This window comes from Ornithorhynchus anatinus, chromosome 17 (genome assembly GCF_004115215.2).
Source record: "Ornithorhynchus anatinus isolate Pmale09 chromosome 17, mOrnAna1.pri.v4, whole genome shotgun sequence".
NCBI classification, from domain to species: Eukaryota; Metazoa; Chordata; class Mammalia; order Monotremata; family Ornithorhynchidae; genus Ornithorhynchus; species Ornithorhynchus anatinus.
In genome coordinates this window covers 16,455,536-16,479,953 of record NC_041744.1, presented here as the reverse complement: position 1 = coordinate 16,479,953, position 24,418 = coordinate 16,455,536, and the positions used below count along the sequence as shown (strand labels likewise).

At 46.9% G+C, this 24,418-nt stretch overlaps 1 protein-coding gene across 1 annotated transcript; it reads right to left on the bottom strand.

The window, feature by feature from the left end:
- Positions 1–7,215: 7,215 nt before the first annotated feature.
- LOC114817662 (C-type lectin domain family 1 member B-like) lies at positions 7,216–15,118 on the bottom strand. The gene is made up of 5 exons (XM_029081635.2): positions 14,984–15,118; positions 11,580–11,651; positions 10,601–10,752; positions 10,010–10,116; positions 7,216–7,463 (listed from the first exon to the last, which is right to left on the bottom strand). Exons 1-5 carry the CDS (start codon positions 15,048–15,050, stop codon positions 7,322–7,324), a joined length of 540 nt encoding a protein of 179 aa, XP_028937468.2. The 5' UTR covers positions 15,051–15,118; the 3' UTR covers positions 7,216–7,321.
- Between the last annotated feature and the right edge of the window lie 9,300 nt (positions 15,119–24,418).

Here is a 24,418-nt window from a genome sequence, read left to right as displayed (position 1 = left end):
CCTGCTTTCCTCCTCTGCCCTGCACGGCTCATCCGCAATTGATCGATTCCAGCCATCTGAGCTCCCCCTCCCAGTCCTTTGAGTTTATGAACTAGCTCCATCCCTCTTGGCAGTTTCATAATGTAAGTGCCTAGCAGGTAGGGTGAAACTTCTAACAGCTCACTTTGTACAGGCCCAGACATCAGAACAGCTTGGAACCGTCAGAGGCTGACGACAACAAGCAAGGGGAAGATCTCACGTGCCTTAGAGCATCTTGGATCCTGTTCCAGAGCAACCCTAGAGCCTGCTATCACCTCAAAGGTGATAAGGTAAGTTCCCTCCATCCTATATAAACTGGGGCCTGCCCTTTGTCCACTAGCGGAACAGCCCTGCAGGAAGTTTAGAAGGGTGGAAAACAAAAATATTGATTGGCCATCTGGAGAGCAGAGAATGGGTAGAAAGCTGTACTGGCAAGGCAACGGAGGTTCCTTGAGTTCGGTTCTTGAGGGGATTAGGCTCTTGCAGAGGGATAGAGAAAGGTGTCAAAGGGTAAAATGACCCATTCCCTTCCTGCCATAGTCTCTCACATGGGAATCTGGGTGTTTGCCAAGACTCCTTGAGCACCCTTTTTAGACGGGAGTACAAAATACTGGAAGATGGGACCATTTTCCTTGCACCGCAGCTCGAGTAGAATTGTTGGTCCCTTAGAGGGGCAAGGATTGTATCTCCCAACTGATTTGGACATCTCCCAAGTATTTAGTACAGTGCTCTGCACCTACTAACTGACTGACACGAGAATGAAATAAAAGAGAGATGGGAATCGACGCTCTCTGTTCCCATCCTAATACTTGTCCTTAAGTCTCCACTGCCCCACTGTCTCCCCCTCTGTAAATTCATTGTGGCAAGGAATGTGCAGATGCCAACTCTGTTATAATAATAATTAATGTTAGTATTTGTTAAGCACTTACTTACGTGCCAAGCACTGTTCTAAGCGCTGGGTAAATAGAACGTAATCAGGTCCCACGCTGGGCTCACAGTCTTAATCCCCATTTTCCAGATGAGGTAACTGAGGCAACAGAGAAGTTAAGTGACTTGCTCGAAGTCACACAGCTGACAAGCGGCGAAGCTGGGATTAGAACCATGACCTCTGACTCCTAAGCCCGTGCTCTTTCCACTGAGCCACACTGCTTCTCTGTTATACCGTGCTCTCCCAGGTGCTTAAGCCCAGTGCTCTGCACACAGTAAGCACTCAGTAAATGCCACTGATTCAGTCAGTCCTCGTGCATAATGAATAAACATTCAGGCTGAGCGGGTCATCCTAGCAGATAGCGGTGACTGTTTCTCACCGCCTGACCCACCTTCAACCCCCTAATGGAATAAAAACACAAGCCCTGTAACTCTGCTATTATGCACCCTTGGAAAAATACCTGTCTTCAGGCTAGGTCTCGGTCACAGGAGGTGGTCTGGGGTAACCCAGTACAAAGAATCATAGGGTGCCCTGGTCTTGCATGGCCTCCAAGTAGCCACACTGCCTGCCCAGATGGAAGGTCCGGAACGCATGAGAGCGGCGGTGGTTCTGGCAGGATGGCCGAGTCAGCAAAAGGGCCGCAGAGGGGCGTTTGCTGGGAGCTGAAAATGAATGAAGGGTCGACGAGCAGTCTGGTGGCCAAACTGAGCTGACGGAGCCCCTCCTTGGTGGCGTGTTGTCCTGTTTCACCCCTCCTCTCTTCCCGAATCGCTTTGACTCTCGTCTTGGATTTTTAAAAGGGTAAAGGGGCCATGATTTGCTGGAAAATATGACACCAGCTCCACCTCTTCTGGATGTAGGAGGACAATCACAGCCGATGCTCAGTCACGGTTGGGAACTCTTTTCTGGTCCTATCATCCCTGAAGCAACGTCATTTCATGTATATATTTAATGTATTTGTTAAGCTCTTGATGTGTGTCGAAGCACTGTTCTAAGTCCTAGGTAATCAGGGTAATCAGGCTGACACTGTCCTCTGTGCCACGTGGGGTTCACAGTCTAAAATACTGAATCCCCTTATACAGTTGTGGAAAACTGAGGCCCAAGAGAAGTTAAACGACTTGCCCAAGGCCTCACAGCAGTCACGTGGCAGAGGAGGGATTAGAACCCAGGTCCTCTGACCCTTAGGCCATGATCTTTCCATTCGGTCATCGCTGTTTCATTTATTATTCATTTATGTATTTCCCTACTTTTTTGTGTCTTTTTCATTTACATCAACTTGCTTCCTTTTCAGCTATGTATGTTTGGCATTGCAAATCCACCCATCTCACCCAGTAGTTGGTTGATTTCTCTGTTTATAAATAATTGTTTTCTTCCTGTTCGGAAACTCTCTGAATGCAGAGATCATGTCATTTACTTTTATTGTATTCTTCAAGGGCTTTGTACAGAATTCTGGGCTCTTACTAAATATTATTGATCATGACAATGATGGCAAGCTCCTTCAAGATGTAGACATCTTCTACCGACATTCTTGGCAATTGTTCCGCAAATGAAGATTAGCCATTGCAACACTCTCTCTATGACCTTCCATTAATCAGTGGCATTATTTGGGCATTTACTGTGTTTGCAGTTGCTCTAATAAGTGCCGTTGTCATGTTGTGAATCAAGCAGCAGCCCCGAGCAGTTCAAAATCTTCATGTGTTATTATCACATCACTTATTAAGTGCCCCAGGAGCACAGTCTAGATTGGGCTATAAAGAACGTTACCCCTGATTTCTAGGAGCTGCGTCCGATGGGGGCAGAGAGTTTGAAAGGAGAGAAGCAGCGTTGCCTAGTGAATAGAGCAGGGACCTGGGAGTCAGAAGAACCTGGGTTCTAATCCCAGGTCTGCCCATTTGTCTCCTCTGTGACGTTGAAACAAGTAATTCACTTCTCTATACCTCAGTTACCTCAGCTGCAAAAATGTGAATTAAAACTGGGAGCCCGTGATGGGACATGGACTGTGTCTGATTAGCCTGTTATCTACCCCCAGCACTTAGTACGGGCCCTTGGCACATAGTAAGCATTTAACAGATACCATGGAAAAAACAAAAAGGGGAGAGAATATTACTAATAATAATGGTATTTGTCAAAGCACTGTTCAAAAGCGCTGGGCTAGGTACAAGGTAATCAGATTGTCCCACCTGGGGCTCACAGTCGTAGTACCCATTTTATAGATGAGATAACTGAGGCACAGAGAAGTTAATTGGCTTTGCCCAAAGTCACACAGCAGAGAGGCGATGGAGCTGGGATTAGAACCCACATATTATGACTCACAAGTGCTCTTCCACTAAGCCTCGCTGCTTCTATTAAAGAGTATTAACACAGGAACCATGGAGGAGGTGAATTTTAATCTGGGTTCCTAAGCTTCTTGCAACCGTATTTCATCATGAGCAAGGCCAAATTAGCTGAATGCTGGACTCGAGCAGAAACTTCTATCTCAAGAGAACCCCTCCGTGCGCTATGTGTTGCGGATAACACTGTTTGCAGTACAACGTAAAGGTGTTATCATATAGTGTCTCACCTCTCCTACTTTTCGTCTAACCCTAACCCGAAACCTTCCCCTTTCATCCCACCCATTTTCTCCCCCTTTGCTCTTCCAGACCCCCAAACCCTTGACCCTCAGCTCCTGGCAAAAAAGCCAAGGCCACAAGACCACCGGGTCCCGCTGACAGGTTTGGGGTAGAGATGTCAGTTGAACCCCAGTGATCTCCCACAAGCATTCACTGACATCCTGCTGCCAAGCCTGAGGGTAGGCTAACAGGAAACTGGGAAGGAGAAGACTTGTAAACACTCTGCGGATGGGCAGCGTGTCTACCAACTCCATTGTATCGTACTTTCTCAGGCCCTTAGTTCTCTGAACCACAGTAAGTGCTCAGTAAATATTACCGATTAATTGATTGTCGAGTCTAATGACTGGATAGTGAAAGTGACTTGTCCGAGGTCACACGCCAGGCCAATTGGCAGATCTGGAATTAGACTCCCAGGCGCTTGCTCTTTCCTTGAAGCTACACTGCTTCTCATCTAGACAAATCCAGTGACAGAGCAGTGACTATTTTTCCTTCTCTACGTGGAATCCCAAATAGAAATTAAAGGGGTTTTAGGGAAGATTTTTGCTCATCTAGCTGGTGCCGTTAGGCCCTCGCCCCAGCCCCCCGGAGGGCTCCCCACGCTACTGTTGCCTAACAATCTTGGGATGTTTGAACATAGGGATTGCCATCCTGGCTTTCCAGTTATCCCTTTTCCTGGTGTCAGTGGAGGCCTGGGGCCCAGGGTTCTTTGGGGCCCAACCCCTGCGATATCACCCAAGGAGAGAACAATTGCCAATTGTTGTTGAAAGAGATCAGGGCTGGTAGTTCTGTGAAATTGCTGCAAATTGATTTCTCTCAGCAGCTGCCTGCAACTAAAGGATCTTTACCTTAGGGGAACTCCAGACAAGGGAACCTTCTAAAACCACTTAGGAAAATGAACGAAACCTCAATTCTAGGGAAAGCTTTTATGTGTAAAGGAGAGTTTCGATATGACCCTGGTTCCGGAATCCACACACATCTGTCAGAAAATAATCCTGTGTAAGCAGGCAGCCGGGAGGGAAAGAAATTGGGGAATGTTTCAAACAGGCTATAATTCGGTGCCATCCATTCACCGATCAACTATTATTGCTGAGGGAAAGAACAGCTCTCCAAACAATCTGTCATTTAATCAGTGGTATTTATTATTTACTGTGTGCAGAGCACTGTGATAATAATAATAATGATAATAATATTATGGCATTGTTAAGCTCCTTAACTATATGTCAGGCACTCTACTAAATGCTGGGGTGGATAAAAGCAGATCGGGTTGGACACAGTCCCTGTCCCATGTGGGGCTCTCAGTGTCAATCCCCATTTACAGATGACGTCACTGAGACCCAGAGAAGTGAAGTGACTTGCCCACAGTCACCCAGCTGACAAGTGGCAGAGCAAGGATTAGAACCCATGCCCTCTGACTCCCAAGCCTGAGCTCTTTCCACTGAGCCACTCTGCTTCTGTTCCTCTCTTCCCCTCCTCCTCTCACCCCCGGCTCCCCTATAGAGTGTTCAGACAGCCTGCTCTCCTTCTGTTTAAGGGGACAATTGATCTCACTATTATCTTTTCATATACCAACTTTCCTAGGCACTCATTATGCTCCAAGCACTGTATTAAGCTCCCAGGGTAAATACAAAATAACTGAGCTTGACATATATCCTGATCTACCAGGGGTTCTCATTCTAATGGGGAAGGAGAACAAGTATTGAATCCGTTTACACATGAGGAAACTGAGCCACATAGAAGTGACTTGTCCAAAGTCACACTGTGGACCAGTGGCCTACTTCCCAGGCCGCTCAAAGCACAAATACTTAGATTTTTCTGGCAAATCTGTGAAGTGTATGGGCTAAGAGTTTTCTCCTAAGTTTATAGATGGGGACAATAAACCTTGATGCCCTTCAGCGTGAGTCCCAAGTGAGACAGTGATAGTGGTCTGATCTGCTTACCTTAGATCTAGTAAATCGGTTAATCAGTCAGTCATATTTACTGAGTACTTCCTGTGTGCAGAACCCTATACTAAGCTCTTGAGAGAATGCAACATAATAGAGCTGGTAAACACATTCCCTACCCACAAGGTGCTTACAGTCTTGAGGGGGGGGACAGACATTAATACATACACATAAATCATGGATATGTAGAAATGTAGATGAGTGATAATAATAATAATGGCATTTGTTAAGTGCTTACTAGGTGTCAAGCATTGTTTTAAGTGCTGGGGGGGGAGGATACAAGGTAATCAGGTTGTCCCGCGTGGGGCTCAGAGTCTTAATTCCCATTTTCCAGATGAGGTAACGGAGGCCCAGAAAAGTGAAGTGACTTGCCCATAGTCACACAGCTGACAGGTGGTGGAACTGGGATTAGAACCCATGACCTCTGATTCCCAAGCCCGGGCTCTTTCCACTGAGCCATGCTGCTTCTCGTGATGTACTTGAGCGCTTGACACGTAGTAAGTGCTTAACAAATGCCGTAGTTGATTATGATTGTCTCATGACATATGTTAGTGTGGGGGTTTCCACCAGGTCAATATTGTTGTATTGTAATCTCCCAAGCACTTAGTACAGCACTCTGCACACAGTGAGCACTCAATAAATGCGATCGAATGAATAAATGAATCAACAAGGAGAGTTGAAAATACAAGATCCATGCTTCCCTGACAGCAAGTTCATTTCATTTCATTCAGAGGAACGAAGGCAGCAGGCCAAAAGCAAGTTGCAGTTTCATCAGGAACTGCCATTCACAATCGCCTCAGACAGATTTTGAACACTATTCTGTGATGAGAGCTGCTCTAAGTGCTGAGGCAAGGCCAGGATATTCGATCCGTTATTCGATTGGACAGACTCTGTTGTAGCCACCCAGGGGATCCGAAAGAGCTAGATCCTAAGCGAAGCAGGTGATGAGCTCAAGGCACAGGGGATCGACGAATCCCCCATCGCCGGAACTAGAATGAGGAACTCACAGATTTGGGGCTGAAAAATCCCCTCTTGCCTCCGAACCTGATCGTCACTTTGTCCAAAGAGGGTCTCTTTTCAATTTCTTGGCAAATAAATCAGTGACACTGCAAAGGGCTGGCAGAATCCTACAGGAAGCGAAAGTCAGAGTCTAAACCCTTACACAGGAGGGTGCAATCTCATTCACCTTTGGGGATGAAGCTCCTCTAGACTGTAAGCTCCCTGTAGGAAGGGAATGTGCCTATCAACTCTGCCAGATTGTATTCTCCCAAGACCTTAGTGGAATACTGCGCACATAGTAAGCGCTCAATAAATACAGCTGATTGATTAAATATGATTGATCCTCACTTATTTCCCCTTTGGTTTATAGAGGAACTTAAGCTGAGCAGAGAGGACCTGAGCCATGTCACTTGATGCCTGAGGCCGAACCAAGGTAAAGCCCAGATGTTCTGTGATCTGTCTGTTACTAGTCACCTGTAGTCCTGCCCTGCCTATGCTTGTGGGGGAGAAACCCTGGGGGATAATATTTCCATCCAAGAGACACTAGGAATGGTAAGGAGCCAAAACAGAAGCTGACAGCAGAAAACTCAGGAAGAACTGGGGAAGGGACAAGACTGTGGTGTAAAAGTTTGTGCAGGAAGGTGCTTGAGAGGAATGCCAGGTATTCACTCATATGAAAGACGCCCCAACGTTTACAGAGACACTGGAGAAAAAGGCCCTCTTCTCTCCGAGGCTTAAGGATCCCAGGAATTTCCCTGTCCCCCACAATGCACGCCGCTGTTTATTTTCAAATGCAGTCTGTTCCCCTCTGCTTGGCATCTTAAGCATTACACCAGCTGGTCGACTTTCACGATGCCCACCTTCTCGCATATATAGTAGTGTAACTCCCTACAGAATGTAGTGGAGATTTTCTTCTTCCGGATGGAGGCACAGTGCTTACCTTCGTCTCCATCTCCCAACAACTCAAACCTGAAGAGGGAGAAGGGGCCACGCATTAGTTTCTCTCCAAGCCAGTGGGATGGCCCTAGGCCTGATGAGTAATTGTATTGACTGGGATGCAGATGAATTATTTATTTTAAATGGTATTTGTTAAGTGATTTCATTCATTCATGCAATCAGTTGTATTTATTTAGCACTTACGCTGTGCTAAGTGCTTGGGAAAGTATAATATAACAATAAACAGACATATTCTTATCTGTAAAATGGGGATTAACTGTGAGCCTCACGTGGGACGACCTGATTACCCTGTATCTCCCCCAACGCTTAGAGCAGTGCTCTGCACATAGTAAGCGCTTAACAAATACCAACATTATTATTCCCTGCCCACAATGAGCTTACAGCCTGGGGCGGGGGGGGGGAGATGGACATAGATACCAATAAATAAATGACAGATATGTACATAAGTGCTGTGGGGAAGGGAGTGGGAGAAGAGGAAATGGGGGAGGTATTCTGGGAAGGCCTCTTGGAGGATTTGTGCCCGCAATAAGGCTTTGAAGCGGGTGAGAGTAATTTCACTGTCTGTCGAATTTGAGGAGGGAGGGCATTCCAGGCCAGAGGCAGGTCGTGGGCCAGAGGTTGGCTGTGAGACAGGCGAGATCGAGACACAGTGAAAAGGTTATTGTCAGAGGAGTAAAGTGTGCAGGCTGGATTGTAGAAGGAGCGTAGCGAGGAGAGGTAGGAGGGTGCGAGGGGATGGACTGCTTTAAAGCCAGTCGTGAGGGGTTTTTGTATGATGCGGAGGCAGATGGGCAATCACTGGGGTTTTTTGAGGGGTGGGTTGACAAACCCTAAACGTTTTTGTAGAAAAATGATCTGGGCTGAAGAGTGAAGTTGGACTGGAGTGGGGAGAGACAGGAGGCTCTCCTGTTATTATATGTCAAGCACTGTGCTGAGCGCTGGGGCAGATACAATCTAATCAGGTTCGGCACAGTCCGTGTCCCACACGGGACTCATAGTCGTAATCCCCATTTTACGGATGTGCTTCTCTGAGGCACAGAGAAGTAAAGCGACTTGCCCAAGGTTACCCTGCAGACAAGCAGCGGGGGCACTTGCTTTTGCTCCCTTTTCTAACCCCGACTTCAGCTCCGTAACACTTACGTACCTACCCATAATTTATTTATATTAAAGTTGGTCCCCCTGCTCTAGACTGTATGCTCCCTGATGTGTTTACCAGCTCGGTTATATTATACTCTCCCAAGCCGTCAGTTCAGTGCTTTGCAAACAGTAAGCACTCAATAAATATGATCAATTGAAGTGGCAGAGCTGGGATTAGAACTCAGTTCCTTCTGACTTCCAGGTCCTGGCTCTATCCACTAGGCAACACTGCTTCTCTAGCTTCTGCTAGAATTCTTAATAGAAGCTTCAGAGTTGCCTGGACTTCTGGGATGGAGCAGGTTTTGGGTGACTCAGACCTGGTATAGTGACTAAGAAGAATTTAGGGTTATTTCTTTATAAGCAGCCAATAAATACTCTAGCCAGTTGGTGGCTGAGTACAATAGAATCTGGATTGGATGATCCTGAAGGATATTTGGGTGTTTCCAATTTGCTTTTATTGGGGTATGTGGGAGAAAACGGAAGAGGTCAGCTTCTGGAAACCTCTTCTGCCCCAGTTCACCAGAAACAAAACCTCAGTCTCTCAAAGCTCAACCCCTAGTAGCAAGCAGCTTGACCTATTGGATAGAATATGGGCCTGGGAATCAGAAGGACCTGAGTTCTAAAGCCAGCTTGGTCACTTGTCTGCTGTATAACCTTGAGCTAGTCACTTCATTTCTCTGTGCCTCAGTTGCCTCATCTGTGAAATGGGGATTAAGGCTGTGAGTCCTACATCGGACATGGCCTGTGTTCGCTACGATCATTTTGATAAGCAGCATGGCGTAGCGGATGGAGTATGGGCCCGGAGTCAGAAGGACCTGGGTTCTAATCCCGGCTCTCCAGTTGTCTGCTGTGCAACCTGGGGCAAATCACTTAACTTTTCTGTGCCTTTATTACCTCATCTGCAAAATGGGAATTAATAGCACGTGTCCCATGTGGAACATTCACTGTCATTCATTCATTCAGTAGCATTTATTAAGTGCTTACTGTTTGCAGAGCTCTATACTAAGCACTCGAGAGAGTACAGCATAACACCAATCAGACACACTCCTGGCCCACAATTAGCCCAACCTGATTATCTTTTATGTACCCCAGAGCTTAGGACAGTGCCCGGCACACAGGAAACACTTAACAAATATCATAAAAAAAGCACTACCCCAACAATCTCCATCCAAGACCATCACCTGCTGCTCCAAAGTTTCCTTTTGGGTGGAAGAAAACATTGTTTCCTCTCCCCCCAGAATGACTACAGTTTGTAGTCGTTGTACAGGCAACCTGTTCTCTTTTCTTTAAGAAATTGGGACGAAGCAGTGAGGGGGAATCTGGAGGGTGGGAATGGGTGGAGGGAGAAGCAGTAAGTCAGAAAAAGATAAGGACAGGGAGAAACTAATCCTAAGGGGATGTACGATTGGCCGAAGACTCACAAGTTGTCGGTGAGAGCTGAGTGGTCCATCCACGTCCACCGCCCACCGGAGGATGGGCGGGACAATCCGATCCAGCGAGTGAAATCAGGTCTCCCTTGGATGAAATTCTAAATGGGGCAGAAGCAGATATTCCTCATCAAGCAGCTCTGTAGATGTTGGCTTTAAGGACCCGGTAACACAAAGTCTAAACAGGACTGCAGCTCAGCTGAACACTGGAATTCAGTGTCTGAGGACGTACATGCAAGGTGCCCCGCTATCAAGAAGGGATGGACTTCCTGAGCAAAAGCTTCACCAGTGCTCCCAGTTTCCTAATGTGACAGATTATCTCACTTTTTCTCAGAAACTGGCCCAGAATATTGGCATGTTACCTGTGACTTTCAATTTTGAATAGTTTCTATGTTATCCTTCCCCGCACTCCAGATCTTGAGCTCCTTGGGGGTTGGTTGGGGTTGTCCACTACTCACCTCTTCTTTGCGTGCTCCCAAGATCCAGGAGAGCCTTCTGCACAGCGTAGGCACCAGAAATATTAATGATGACACTGACAAGGAATTCAGCTCCTGGAGAAATGGGGAAAGAGGCCGAGCTCCTTACCCAAGCTTCTTGAGTGTCAATCTTCAGGAGAGTGGAGTTGCGGTCATCGCAGTACTTTTTACTTTCCTCCCATGTTTTGTTATTCTTAAATGAGCCATAGCACTTTCCTCCGTGGAATCTCCAGTTGTGATCACAGGAGCTGCATTTGTGACCTGGAGAAAAGGCCAGGCAATTTGCCTCTCATGAATCATAGGCACATCCTGCATCTCTTTCCACCCTCTGCCCTCTCCCCCTCCCCAGAGTCCCTCTGAGGGGCCAATGGGGCCATCTGCCTCTCTAACCCTTCCCATCCCCACCTCATCCTCCCCACATAATGAATAGAATAGCAGCATTGCCTAGTGGATAGAGCACGGGCTTGGAAGTCGGAAGGACCTAGGTTCTAATCCTGACATCGCCATCTGTGTGTCATGTGACTTGGGGCAAGACACTTAGATTCTCTGTGCCTCGGTTACCTCATCGGTAAAATGGGGATTAAGACTGTTGAGCCTCACGTGGGACAGTCACTGTGTCCAACCCGATTTGTTTGTATCTACCCCAGTGCTTACTACAGTGCCTGGCACATAGTAAGCACTTAGAAAATGCCATTATTATTATTACTACCCCAGCACTTAACACAGGGTTAAACACCTGTTGAATGCTTAACAAATAGCGTATATGTTCATTCACTGAATCATATGTATTGAGTGCTTACTGTGTGCAGAGCACTGTACTAAACGCTTGGGAGAGTACAATGTAACAATAAACGGACACATTCCCTGCCCATAACGATTATCTCCTGTGTGACCTTGAGCATGCCACCTCTCTGGCCCTCAGTTACCCCATCTGTAAAATGGGGATTAAGATTGTGAGCCCCACGCGGGACAGGGACTGGGTCCGACCCGATTAGATAGTATCTAGCTCAGCGCTTAGAACAGTGCCTCCACATAGTAAGGGTGCACAAACACACACACCCCCGACACACACTTAATTATTTACTTACCTCCTGGCTTGCTGCTTAACTCCTGGCAGTACTTTTGGGTTATTTGCTGCAAGAGAGCCTGCTGCCTGCTGTCTGTGGGAGAAGCAGGAGAATGGATGTTTGCCACTTTTAAATCAGCTGCCACAATGAAGCGATCCAGGGTCTCTTTCTGGAAGATGGGTACGTCGCTAGCCCCCAGCCCCCAGGATGATTTATGAGGCCCCTTTGGACCGGAAGTTCCCCAGAAACCTGAGAGGCCCGTGGGGTGGGCTGGAACCAGAGCTGGTGTCCAAGGGGTCGGAGAGAGCCCTGGTGGGCTGACCCTGACTGAGAACCCACTGTGTTTGGGGCAGAAAGACTCATTCTGGGACAAAGAGAGAAGCAGCATGGCCTAGTGGCAAGAGCACGGGTTTGGGAGTCATAGGTCATGGGTTCTAATCCTGCCTCTGCCACTTATCAGCTGTGTGACTTTGGGCAAGTCACTTAACTTCTCTCTACTTCAGTTACCTCATCTGTAAAATGGGGATTAAGTCTGTGAGCCCCACATGGGACAACCTGATTACGTTGTATCTACCCCAGTACTTAGAACAGTGCTCGGCACATAGTAAGCGCTTAACAAATACAAAGAGGTTTCTGGAAGTAAGAAAGAGAGCGAATTTGCAAAGAGAGGAGTCAACAGTATTGCAGAGGGATTGGAGCTGCTCTTCACTTGGGCCTCATTTCGTTGAGATTGGGGATTCTGACTCGGAATAGGCCCGGTCTGAGAGCTAGATGGCCATCTAGAGTCGGAGAGATTCCCCTAGAACCATCTCCAAGTTGAGTTCTTCATGGGACTGGGAGTCCGAGGACCTAAGGACATTAGTTCATTCATTCAATAGTATTTATTGAGCGCTTACTATGTGCAGAGCACTGTACTAAGCGCTTGGAATGTGCAATTTAGCAACAGATAGAGACAATCCCTGCCCATTGACGGGCTCTCAGTCCAATCGGGGAAGACAGACAAAAACAGTAGTAATAAATAGAATCAAGGGGATGTACATCTCATTAACAAAATAAATAGGGTAATAAAAATATATACAAATGAGCAGACGAGCACAGTGCTGAGGGGAGGGGAAGGGAGAGGGGGCGGAGCAGAGGGAAAGCGGGGGAAAAGGGGGCTTAGTTGAGGGGAGGTGAAGGGGGGGCAGAGAGGCAGCAGAGGCACCAGTCTGCTGCAGGACCTTAGGTAGGTCACGACTTCTCTGGCCTTTACTTTCTTTATCTTTAAGGTCCCCTAGACTGTAAGCTCTATGTTATTCTGTATGCTCCCAAGTGCTTGGAACAGAGCTCTGCGCACAGTAAGTGCTCCATAAATACCATTGATTGATGGATTTATCTGCAAAATGTCTCTCCCCATCTAGCAGGGATGCTGTGAATAGAAAACGAAAGAAAAATGAACGTCCTTTGGAAAGACAAAAGCACTCCATTAAATCAAGGTTCAGATAACCCAACAGTCTTGGTTCCTCTGGAGGGCGGTGTTTTTTAAAATATTTGCCGCGGTCAAGTGAATGTCTCTGAAGAGATGTGTCATCCCGTGAGGCAACCTAATTCTGGCTTCAGGCTCAGGAGGTGCTTCAGAGACCAAGAAGGGCAGAATGTAGTGTCAGAGCAGCAGGAGTAAACAGGAAGGTTAATAAAGATTCAAATCTTTAGGATTCTTGAGGAAGTAGCACGGTCTGAAGGAAAGAGAGCTGGTCTGGGAGTCTGGGAGGACCTGGGTTCTGATTCCGGCTCTGCCATTCTTCTGCTGTGTGACCTTGAGCAAGTCACTTAACTTCTCTGGGGCTCAGTTACCTTATCTGTAAAATAGGGATTAAATTCTACTCTCTCCTACTTAGACTCTGAGCCCCATTTTGGACAGGGACTGTGTTCAGCTGGTATCTTCTTCAGGGATGAGAACAGTGCTTGGCACGTGGTAAGCATTAAATGACTACCATTAAAAAAATCTTTCTGGGCCCTTGGTCTTGATCTTCCATTGCACTGGGAATCCTCTGTAGACATCTGGGGCTGCTCAGGAGGAAGGCGAGTGGCCTAGTAGAAAGAGTGAAGACGAGAAGCAACATGGCCTAGTGGAAAGACCCCCAAGCCTAAGAGTGTGAGATCGTGGTTTCTAACCCGAGTTCTGCCACTTGCTGGCTGTCTGCCCTTGGTCGAGTCACTTGATTTCTCTGGGCTTCCACTGTGACTCCCACGTGGAATGGGAATTAGGTCAGACATGATTATATTGTATTTACCCTAGTATTTGGCACCTAGAAAGCACTTAACTATGACTATTATCATGAAAGACGTCCAAGTAGGATCATTTAGGAGGGACAAAGGAGACTTTCCTGGTTGGAGCTCAAATGGGTTAAGTCTGGAGCCATATTCAAAGCAGTTATTATTATTATTATATCTATTAAGTGCTTACTATGTGTCAAACACTGGGTTAGGTGGAAATTAATCAGGCTGGTTACCGTCCCTCTCCCACAGTTTAAGAAGGAGGGAAAACAAACATTGAATCCCCATTTTCCAATTTAGGAAAATGAGGTTCAGAGAAGCAGTAGGTCCTGGTAGAAAGAGCCTAGGCCTGGGAGCTAGAGGATCTGTTTTCTAATCCTGACTCTGCTAGTTACTTGCTGTGTGACCTTGGCAAATTAGTCAATTTATCTATGGTTCAGTTATCTCATCTGTGCAATGAGGACTGAATTTTAACCCTTCAATTTAGATTGTGAGCCTCATGTGAGACAGGGACTGTGTCCAACCTGAACAACTTCTCTCTACCCAGCACTTAGAACAGTGCTTGACACATAGTAAGCACTTAATGAATGCCATTAAAAAAAACAGGATAAAAAGAAAACTGATTCTTTTGAAATGTGGTTTGGAGAAGGCTTTTGTGAATACCATGGATTGCCTGAAAGAAAAACAAATGGATTTTAGAGCAAATTAAACCAAAATGGACTTTAGAAGGCCAAATGACTCAATTTAGATTAGCGTATTTCGGGCACATAGTCAGGAGGACTAATTGTCTGGAGAAAATAATATGGTAGGAAAAGTTCAGGGAGAATATGGAAGAGGCAGACAAGGAGCTCGATGGATAGAGACCAGAACAACGATAACACAGAGCCGTAAGAAAGGTCGCGGATTATGGCAGAGGACAGGATGCTCTGGAGAGAGTATATCCACGGAGTCTCTATGAATTGGGAACGACTCGATGCACTTAATAATAATAATAATAATAAAAAAAGTTCAGTGACTTGCCCAGCTATATGGACTCAGTCACTGGAGGACCTGCGGTTTCGATGGAGCCCAGGCAAGCTCTGTCTCCAGTGGTCTGGTGGAGAAAGAGGACTTGGGCGGGTGTACGGGGGCCCTGCCTCAGTATCACCCCGGCTGGGATTGGTACTTACACATGCTTCCCAACACAGTCAGCCCAATCAGCATCCCCAGGCAGAGAATCAGCAGGGCCAGAGTCATCCAACGCCATGAGGGAGGCAGGCCGGGGGCACCTGCAGAGAGACCATGGCCTGTCAGGGCTGGAAGGTTGCCACGGAGATCCAGCCCAGCGCAGACGCACTCTGCAGGAGACAAGAGCATTGACCTGTCACTGCGCAAGGCCTCACGGTGGCACCACAGCATTACTGTCCTCGCTTCTTCATTTTGCACTTTTGTACATATTTTCTGCTATTTGAGCACTTCTTCCTAATGGCATATTCTTTACAATAAGCACTCAGTAAATACCAGGGATTGATTCCGTCTGACTTACCCACTAGACTGTAGGTTCACGGCGGCAGGCATCGTGCCTTCAGCTATTAGATTCTTTACAGTGCTTTAGTACAGGACTTTATATAGTACACATTCAAACGATCAATCAGTCGTATTTATTGAGTGCTTACTTTGTGCAGAGCCCTGTACTAAGTGCTGAGGAGAGGACTGTATAACAGAGTTGGTAGACATGTTCTCTGACCACACGAATTTTCAGTCTAGAGACATTCATATAAATAAAAAAAGTATCGATTTGTACTTAAGTACTGTGGGACTGAGGGAGGGGTTAGTTAAGGGTTCAAATCGAAGTGCAAGGTTGATGCAGAAGGGAGTGGGAGAGGAAAAAATGAGGGCTTAGTCAGGGAAGATCTGTTGGAGGAGATTTGCCTTCCGTAAGGATCTGAGGTGGGGCAGTGTCTGTCTGTTAGATTTGAAGAGGGAGGGTGTTCCAGGCCAGAGGCAGGATGTGGGCGAGAGGTCAGTGGCGAGATAGATGAGATTGAGGTACAGTAAGTTGACATTCGAGGAGTGACATGTGCAGGCCAGGTTGTAGCAGAAAGATCAATTCCGGGAAATAGGATGGATTGACTGAGTGATTGACGTAAGACTGACGGATGCCCATTACGCTATACATGTTACACAGCCTAACCTGACGATGTCATGCAGAAGCTTCTGTGGAAATTCAGAAATTCTTGAGTTTGTTGCCCCTCCTCCTCACTCCTCCCAGGTTCTTGTGAACGGAAGCTCTGCTTCCCAGCCATGGGATTCAGAGATGAGAGCAAAGGTGAAGGGATAGTGGGGGTTTAAATGAAAATGTAGGACCGTAAAGGCGTCTGATGGCAGATCAGCACTGATCAGGTATAGATCAGCTGAAAATCGGGTTGACTGACATAAAATTGGGTGTTTCCACCAGCAGCCAGAACAGCCTACAAGAGGGCAAAGAGATCCCGAGAGAACAGAGAAGCGATATTGTCCAGTGGAAAGAACACGGGACTGGGAGACAGAGGACCTGGGTTCTAAGCCCAGCTCCGCCACTTGTATGTTGCATTACCTTGGGCAAGTCACTTAACTTCTCTGGGCCTCAGTTACCTCGTCTGTAAAATGGGGATTGAAACTGTGAGCCTCATGAGGGACGTGGACTCTACCCAAACTGATTTTCTTATATCCCACCCTTAGCTTAGTACAGTTAGGCCTGGCATATTCATTCATTCATTCACTTGTATTTACTGAGCGTTTTCTGTGTGCAGAGGGTTGTATAAGCACCTGGGAGAGTATGATACAACAATAAACAGACACATTCCCTGACCCCAATGAGTTTACAGTCTAGATGGGGGGAGAAGAACATTAATATAAGTAAACAAATTACAGATATGTAAGCGTTTAACTTATACCATTTTAAAAAACAGTAAAGAATCATCTGAAAGAGAAACGATCACGCTCCGCCACACCTCTCTCCACTCATCCTGGACACTCTTAAGAAGGGGGATTGGGATTCCTACCTGAAGGACCCTTGGAGGTGGCGTGGATTCTGGATTTGAAGTCTAACATGATGTATCCATCTTCGTCCTGCATGGTGGACCTCGGCTGGGGGAAAGCACCGTTCAGAGGACGGAGAAGGTAGCCCCCAAATGTTCCTCAGCCCCCTCACACTCTCATTCCAGTAGTCTATGGCTCTGCCCTGTCCGGGGAATGTGGCCGACCGACATCGGAGACGAGTGTCACATTCAGGAAGCTCACTGCCAGCTGCTCAGAGATACCCGGGCCCTGGTCCCAGGGAAAAGAACCCATGATGTGCCACCAGAACTGAGGGAGCTTCCTTTTCTTTTCTCTATCTCCAGGGATCCTTCACTGGCCCATCAAGCCAGCGCCTCCAAACATGCTGGGAGAGTTTCAAGCGGTGATGGTTTGACCGACAAACACCAAAATCCAACGGGCCAATGCCCAGTCCAGTGGTAGCCACCTAGGAGCTTGATGTAGTGGATAGAGCAAGAATCTGGGAGTCAGAAGGTCATGGGTTTGATCCCGACTCCGCCACTCGTCTGCTGTGTGACCTTAGGCACGTCACTTCACTTCTCAAGTACCTCATCTGTAAAATGAGGAATAAAACGGCGTGTCCTATGAGGGACGGGGCTGGGTCCAACCCGATGTGCTTGTTTCCACCCCAGTGCTTAGTATAGTGCCTTGTACATAGTAAGCGCTCAATAAATATGGTTGATTGATTGATACTGCAACGCCTGGCGGGCTAGCTCATTCTGGTTTTGAGTGAGCCGAGAGGAAAGAATGGAGAAGAGGGCACTGCAGTCTAGAGAAGCTGCGGCATGCGCATCTCGGGGCCCCCAGGCCAAAATCCATCAGAGGTGTTTACTGAGGGCTTGCTGTGTGCAGGGCACTGAACTAAATGCTTCGCAGAGTAGAATAAGACACAGTCGGTCGAACCGTTCCCTGCCCGTAATGAGCTCACAGGCTAGAGGGAGAGGCAGACATGGTTCGGAGCAGTTGAACGCCCGATTCCTCGCTCAACCCCAACTCTCAAGCAGTGTCTTTCATTCATTTAATTGTATTTATTGAGCGCTTACTGTGCAGAGCACTGTATTAAGTGCTTGGAAAGTACAATTCAGCAATCAAGAGAGACGATCCCTGCCCACACCGGGCTTATGGTCTAGAAGTGGGGAGACGGACATCAAGACAAGTAAATAGGCGTCAATATAAATAAATAGAAATATAGATATGTTCATATTTACACCAGTGCTGGAGGGCTTGGGGGTGGGGGTAGAGCAAGGGGAGCGAATCGGGGTGCCAGGGAGGGGAGGGGGAGCTGAATAAAAAGGGAGGCTTACTCTGGGGCAAAGGGACTTATTCTGTGTCCAAGGGCCATAGCTGGCCGAGCCTTCCCATGCCGCTAAAAGTGACCTCTTGGGACTTGGGTAGACCCAGGATATCATTTTAATCGACTAGTGGTATTTCTTGAGCACTTACTGGTTGCAGAACATTGCACTAAACCCTTGGGTGAGTACTACAGAAAGGCTCCTTGCTGATGGCAATGATATTACACTTTCCGAGGGGCTCGCCAGTCTTCCCTGCAGTCAATCTTGCAATCAATCAATCAATCAGTCAAATTTTCAGCTACCTACTATTGCAGAGCGCTCTACCAAGTACTTTGGAGAGGACAATCGAATATGATCCAAAGTTTCTGGCCTCGAGCGGCTAGAGCACAGGCCTGGGAATCAGAAAGCCCTGGGTTCTAAAATCGTCTCTGCCGTTTGTTTGCCATGTGACCTTGGGCAAGTCATTTCACTTCTCTGTGCGTCAGTTCCCTCATCTGGAAAAGGGGGATTAAGACTGTGAGCCCCACATGGGATAACCTGATTACCTTGCACCTCCCCTAGTGCTTAGAACAGTGCTTGGCACATAGTAAGCACTTAACAAATACCATTATAATAATTACTATTATTATTATGGAAAATAATGGCAGAGCAGAAGCTTCCCTGATTTTAAGAGCATAAAGTTGGACACAGACCCTGGCCCACGTAAGGCTCACACTCTTAATCCCCATTTTACAGATGAGGAAACTGAGGCAGAGAGAAGTTAGGCAACTTGCCCGAGGTCACACAGCAGACAAATGGCAGAGCGGAGATTGGAACCCGGGACCTCTAGCTCCCATGCTCTTGCCACAAGGCCGTGCTGCTTCAGAATTCTGGCTTTTAAGCCCATCAGCCATCTCTAGTACTTAAAACGATAACTATGCTATTTGTTAAGTGCTTACTACATGTCAGGCCCTGTACTAAGTGCTGGGAAATTTCAAGGTCATCAGGACCCACATGGGGCTCACAGTCTAAGTGCAGATCAATCTAAGGAGGCAGACTCATTTTGCAGTTGAGGGAACTGAGGGACAAAGAAGTTAAACTAACTTGCCCAAGGTCCCATAGCAGACAAGTGGCAGAGCCGGGATCGGAACCCAGGCCCTCTGACTCCCAGACCTGTGCTCTTTCCTCTATGTCAGGCCACTTCCTATGGGTTGTATATATTTTTCTTACCCTATTTATTTGTCAATGAGATGTACATCCCCTTGATTCTATTTATCTCTATTGTTTTTGTCTGTCTGTCTCCCTCGATTAGACTGTGAGCCCGTCAATGGGCAGGGATTGTCTCTATCTGTTGCCCAATTGTACATTCCAAGCGCTTAGTACAGTGCTCTGCACATAGTAAGTGCTCAATAAATACTGTTGAATGAATGAATGACCTGCAACTATGTTCCCTTAGCATCTGTGTATTTCAGGATCCTGAGAGAACTTGGTCAACACAGTTCTTTATTAGTTGATCCAGGTGTCCACTGCCTAGAATCTTGCTGGAGATAGAGAGGCTCAGGAATTACAGCAGTTTGATCTAATACCTTCTTTAAGATGCTGAGGAAGATGATGGCACCTATGAGATGCTCTCTTTATTCCACCCTTCCTCAGCCCCACAATATGAATGTGCATATCTGTAATCTAGTTACTTATTGATTGATTTTTGTGGTGAGCCCGCAAGCTGCCCTTAAAGTGATCCTGTGCACAACAAGGAAGAGACTTGGCGAAACCACGGATGGGCTCTACCTGAGACAGGTGATTGCAGGCCTGTGGGGGTGGAGCGTGGAGAGAGGCGGGGCTTTCTCTCCCTGTTCTACCCAGTAATAGGCCTGGACTAATCAACGACTGCCATGTAGAGCCTCCTCTCCCCAACCCCAGCTGCCACACCTAAGGGAGATAAAAGGCGCTCATTTGGAATGGCCAGGGGTCTTCTTGAAGTGGCACAGAAGAGAGCATGTAAGGAGCAGAAGTAGGCAGAGAAGCAAGAAGGAAGCAGGTGAGAGGAAGGGATGTGGCACAGGAACGTGCTGGAGAGTGGCACTTGAAAGAAGAAGGTTTGAGTGAAGAGGCTCCTTTGACCAAAGACTGGTATTGGACTTTTGGTGGACTGGAGAGAGTATGTTTATGTGTCACTAACTTGCAGTTTGGTAAAATTAAGTATAAGGCTTTTCACAGTACATTTGGTGATCAGAGTGGGGGTTTGAACTCTCCTAAGTGTCACTGTGGCTCCCCCAGTCCAGGAAGGTCCTGGCTGGTGCAAACCGGGGGCTTGTGGCAATTTTAATGTCTGACTGCCCAAGCTTGTTGTGGGTAGGGAATGTGTCTACCAACCCTCTTATGTTACACTCTCCCAAATACTTAGTCCAGTACTCTGCACACAGTAAGTGCTCAACTATATTTGAGTGCTTATTATGTTCAGATCACTGTATTAAGTGCTTGAGAGAGTACCACACAATACAGCAGATTACTGTTTAATGGCTCAGTAAATAGGATTGATTGATCTTGTGGCCTTCCTCAGTGGTCCATGTGTTGGGAAAAATATTTATGTGAGTGTTTAATCAAGGTGTTTCCTGTATCTCTGTAGATTTCTGTGGGTATGTTATTTGGTCCAGGTGATCTTCCATTTTACATGGCTCTCATTGGTTTAATGACCTCTCCAATAGTCTGATAGTTGTTTTTGGTTTTTTGTTCTTAAATGGTGTCTGTTAAGCATTTACTACATGCTAGGCACACAGTCCTTTCAATTCATTCATTCAATAGTATTTATTGAGCGCTTACTATGTGCAGAGAACTGAACTAAGCGCTTGGAATGAACAAGTCGGCAACAGATAGAGACAGTCCCTGCCGTTTGACGGGCTTGCAGTCTAATCTCCCAGGCCCCTTGCACTAGGCCATGCTGCTTTTTGTTTTGACTTTTTTTTGTTTGGGCTTGTTTTTCAAATGGCTCGTGTTAAGTAATAATAATAATGTTGGTATTTGTTAAGCGCTCACTATGAGCACTGTTCTAAGAGCTGGGGTAGACACAGGGGAATCAGGTTGTCCCACGTGGGGCTCACAGTCTTAATCCCCATTTTACAGATGAGGTAACTGAGGCAAAGAGAAGTGAAGTGACTTGCCCACAGTCACACAGCTGACAGGTGGCAGAGCTGGCATTCGAACCCATGACCTCTGACTCCAAAGCCCGTGCTCTTTCCACTGAGCCATGCTGCTTCCTATGTACTAAGCACTTGGGCAAATACAAGATAATTGGGTTGGACAGAGTCTCTGTCGCATATAGGGCTCCCAGTTTTAATCCCCACTTCACAGATGAGGTAACTGAGGCACCAAGAAGTTAGGTGACTTGCCCAAGGTCACACAGCTGACAAGTGGCGAAGCTGTGATTAGAACCCATGACCTCTGACTCCCAAGCCCGGGCTCTTTCCACAGAGCCACGCTGCTTCTCAATGATGACTGTGGTATTTTGTTTAGTTCTTGCTGTGTGCCAAGCACTGTGGAGATCCAGATAATCAGATCCCACGTGGAGCTCCCAGTCTGAGGAGGAGGGCCAACAGGCTTTGAAACCTTCTTTTGCCAATGAGGGAACTGAGGGACAGACAAGAGAAGTGAGTTGCCCAAGGGGACACAAGTGAAAAGTGGCAGAAGCAGGATTAGAACCCAGGTCCTCTGACTCCCTGACCTGTGCTCTTTCCACTAGGCTACACTGCAGGACAATATTGAAATGTTCTTGCCAGGTGTTTAGCATTCCCTCCGTGTTTGTAATAGGCTGGAAGCCAATCAATTGTATTTCTCCTGCACTTCTTATGTGCAGAGCACTGTACTAAGCACTGGGGAGCGGACAATACAAGAGAATTGGTAGACATGTTCCCTGCCCGAGATAAGTTAACAGCTTAGAAGGGGAGATGGACATTCATATAAATAAGTAAATTAAAGATATATGGGGCAAATCCAAGGATCATCTTCTTTCTTCAGAGGAACCATGATGGCATGCTCAGAGTCATAGAGAGTCTTGAGAGAAGTGGGGAAGCTTTTTGGTTTTGGGGCGGTCTGCGTACTCCTGCATCTCTTCTGCTTTGGCAGCCACAACCGGCCGCAAACATTTGCACATGGCCACACAGGTTTCTGAAAACCCACTACTGCTTGAATTATCTGGTGGGAAGGACATGCTTTCCCCTCCCAACTGTTGACATCCGAGCCCAACCACACCCTGCAGGACAAGGGGCCAGGCCTGTATTTTCATCAACAAGATGTGTAAGAGATTTGCTCTCAAAGGCACTAACCCTCATGGATGATGATAAAAGTTAATAATTGTGGTATTAAGTGCTTCGTTCTAAACACTGGGGTAGATAAAAGATGGTTAGGTCAGATAAAATCCCTGTCCCAAATGGGGCTCACAGTCTTAATTCCCATTTTACAAGGGAATTTCAAGGCACAGAAAAGTGACTGGTCCAAGGTCACACAGCAGACAGGTGGTGGAGCTGGGATTAGAACCCACATCCTCTGATTTCCAGGCCCATGCTCTTTCCACTAGGCCACGCTGCTTCTCAAGATGAAGCCCACTGTTGCCAGCTTCATCCTTGAAGAGGACAGTGTTACCGTCTTCTGTCATGGCCTGTTCCCCACCACCAAGCCAGGTAGTGAAGCTCTCCCCACCACTGGGGACCTGCTCAAATTCCTTAGAAATGGCATCCCTCTCTCCAGGGCCCTTACAGCAATCTCCTCAGGAACAAGAGCTTTTGGTCTTTTGTTTTATTTTGTGCTTTTATGTTTAATGTTAAAGTGCTAACTGACAGGAACTGTACTAAGAGCCAGCGTAGGTACAAGTTTATCAGGTTGGACACAGTCCCTGACCCACATTTGTCCCCCTCCTTGGAGATTCTCTCTCACTCCTCCTCATGAAAAGAACATGGGCCCGGCAATCAGAGAACCTGAGTTCTAATCCCAGCTCCACCAGTTGCTGGCCTTTTGTGCCTCGGTTTTCTCATCTGTCAAAAGGTTTTCTCATCTGTCATACCATTCTCTTGCCTACTCAGATTGTGAGCCTCATTTGTTGGTAACTGCTGTGACCGACCTATTCATCAATCAAGCAATGGTATTTACTGAGCACTTACCGCTTGCAAAGTGCTGTACTAAGTGCTTGGGAGAGTGCAACACAACAGAGTTGGTGGACACATTCCTGCCCATAACCAGTTTACATCTAAAGATCTCATATCTACCCTATAGTGCTTGGAACATAGTAAATACTTAACGAATATCACAGTCATTATTATCTCTCCCCGAAATCATCACTTCCCACAGCTTAATTCAGATCTCTGAGCCTGCGGGTAACTGTCATTCAGTCAGCCACCCCTCCTCCTTTCCTCCCATGTTGCGTAACCTGTCAAATTTTTACATTAACCTTCAGCCACAAATGGGTGGAAGCATGAATGCCCTTCTCCCAGCTGGTTCTGGGTAGGCAGAGTCTCTTCCTCACCTCATGCTCCTTTCTAGGCTTGAAGCATTTGGTAGTTCAGAAATTGAGGAAACGTAGCCAATCTCAAGCCCCCTTTCCCTATAGGCTTAATCATTCCTGTGTTAGGACCGAACACTGCACAAGCATCCTTTGCTGTTCCATCACATTCCCTAATCCCAGAATGTGGACGTGCTATCCTTGGCTCTCCTTCCTCAGACTGAATTTCCCTCACTGTGTTAGTCCCAGCCCAGATTTTCCAAACTTTACAGGTTGTAGACTTTTTCTGTTCACTCCTAAAGAGTAAACTAAGCCTGGGAGAGAGGCGGCTGACGGGGGCTTCTTCAAACCCTTTGGATGGAGCTGATCAGATGCTTCATGATCCTGAAACATCCCAGTCCCCAAACTTCCAACCTCAGTGCTAGGCAGAAGGTGAGGACCCTTATCACAGAGCTAGAAAATTGTGCCATCCCTTATCGGGATGGGGACCATCAGTCTGGTTGCCAAACAAATGCGGTCAACTTCTCACTGTGCTCTGACTCAATCAATTATTACTATGCACTGAGTGGTCACTGTACTAAGCTCTTGAGAAAGTTCAGAGAAGTAGCATGGCCTAGTCGGAGAAAAAACATGGATAAGCCTGGTAATTAGGGGACCTGGATTCTAGTCTCACTTCAGTACTGGTCTGCTATGTGACCTTGGGCCAGTCACTCAACCTCATCTGTAAAATGGGGATTAAAACCGTAAGCCCCATGTGGGACAGGGACTGTGTCCAACCCGATTATCTT

Excerpts from the sequence above, each read along its gene's own strand:
- LOC114817662 (XM_029081635.2), bottom strand. The coding sequence starts at position 15,050 with ATGACTCTGGCCCTGCTGATTCTCTGCCTGGGGATGCTGATTGGGCTG. Across the intron at positions 11,652-14,983 it reads GACTGTGTTGGGAAGCATGT|ACAGCAGGCAGCAGGCTCTC; the intron begins GTAAGTACCAAT and ends CTTCTCCCACAG. Across the intron at positions 7,464-10,009 it reads TCAGCTCTCACCGACAACTT|GTTTGAGTTGTTGGGAGATG; the intron begins GTGAGTCTTCGG and ends CTCCCTCTTCAG.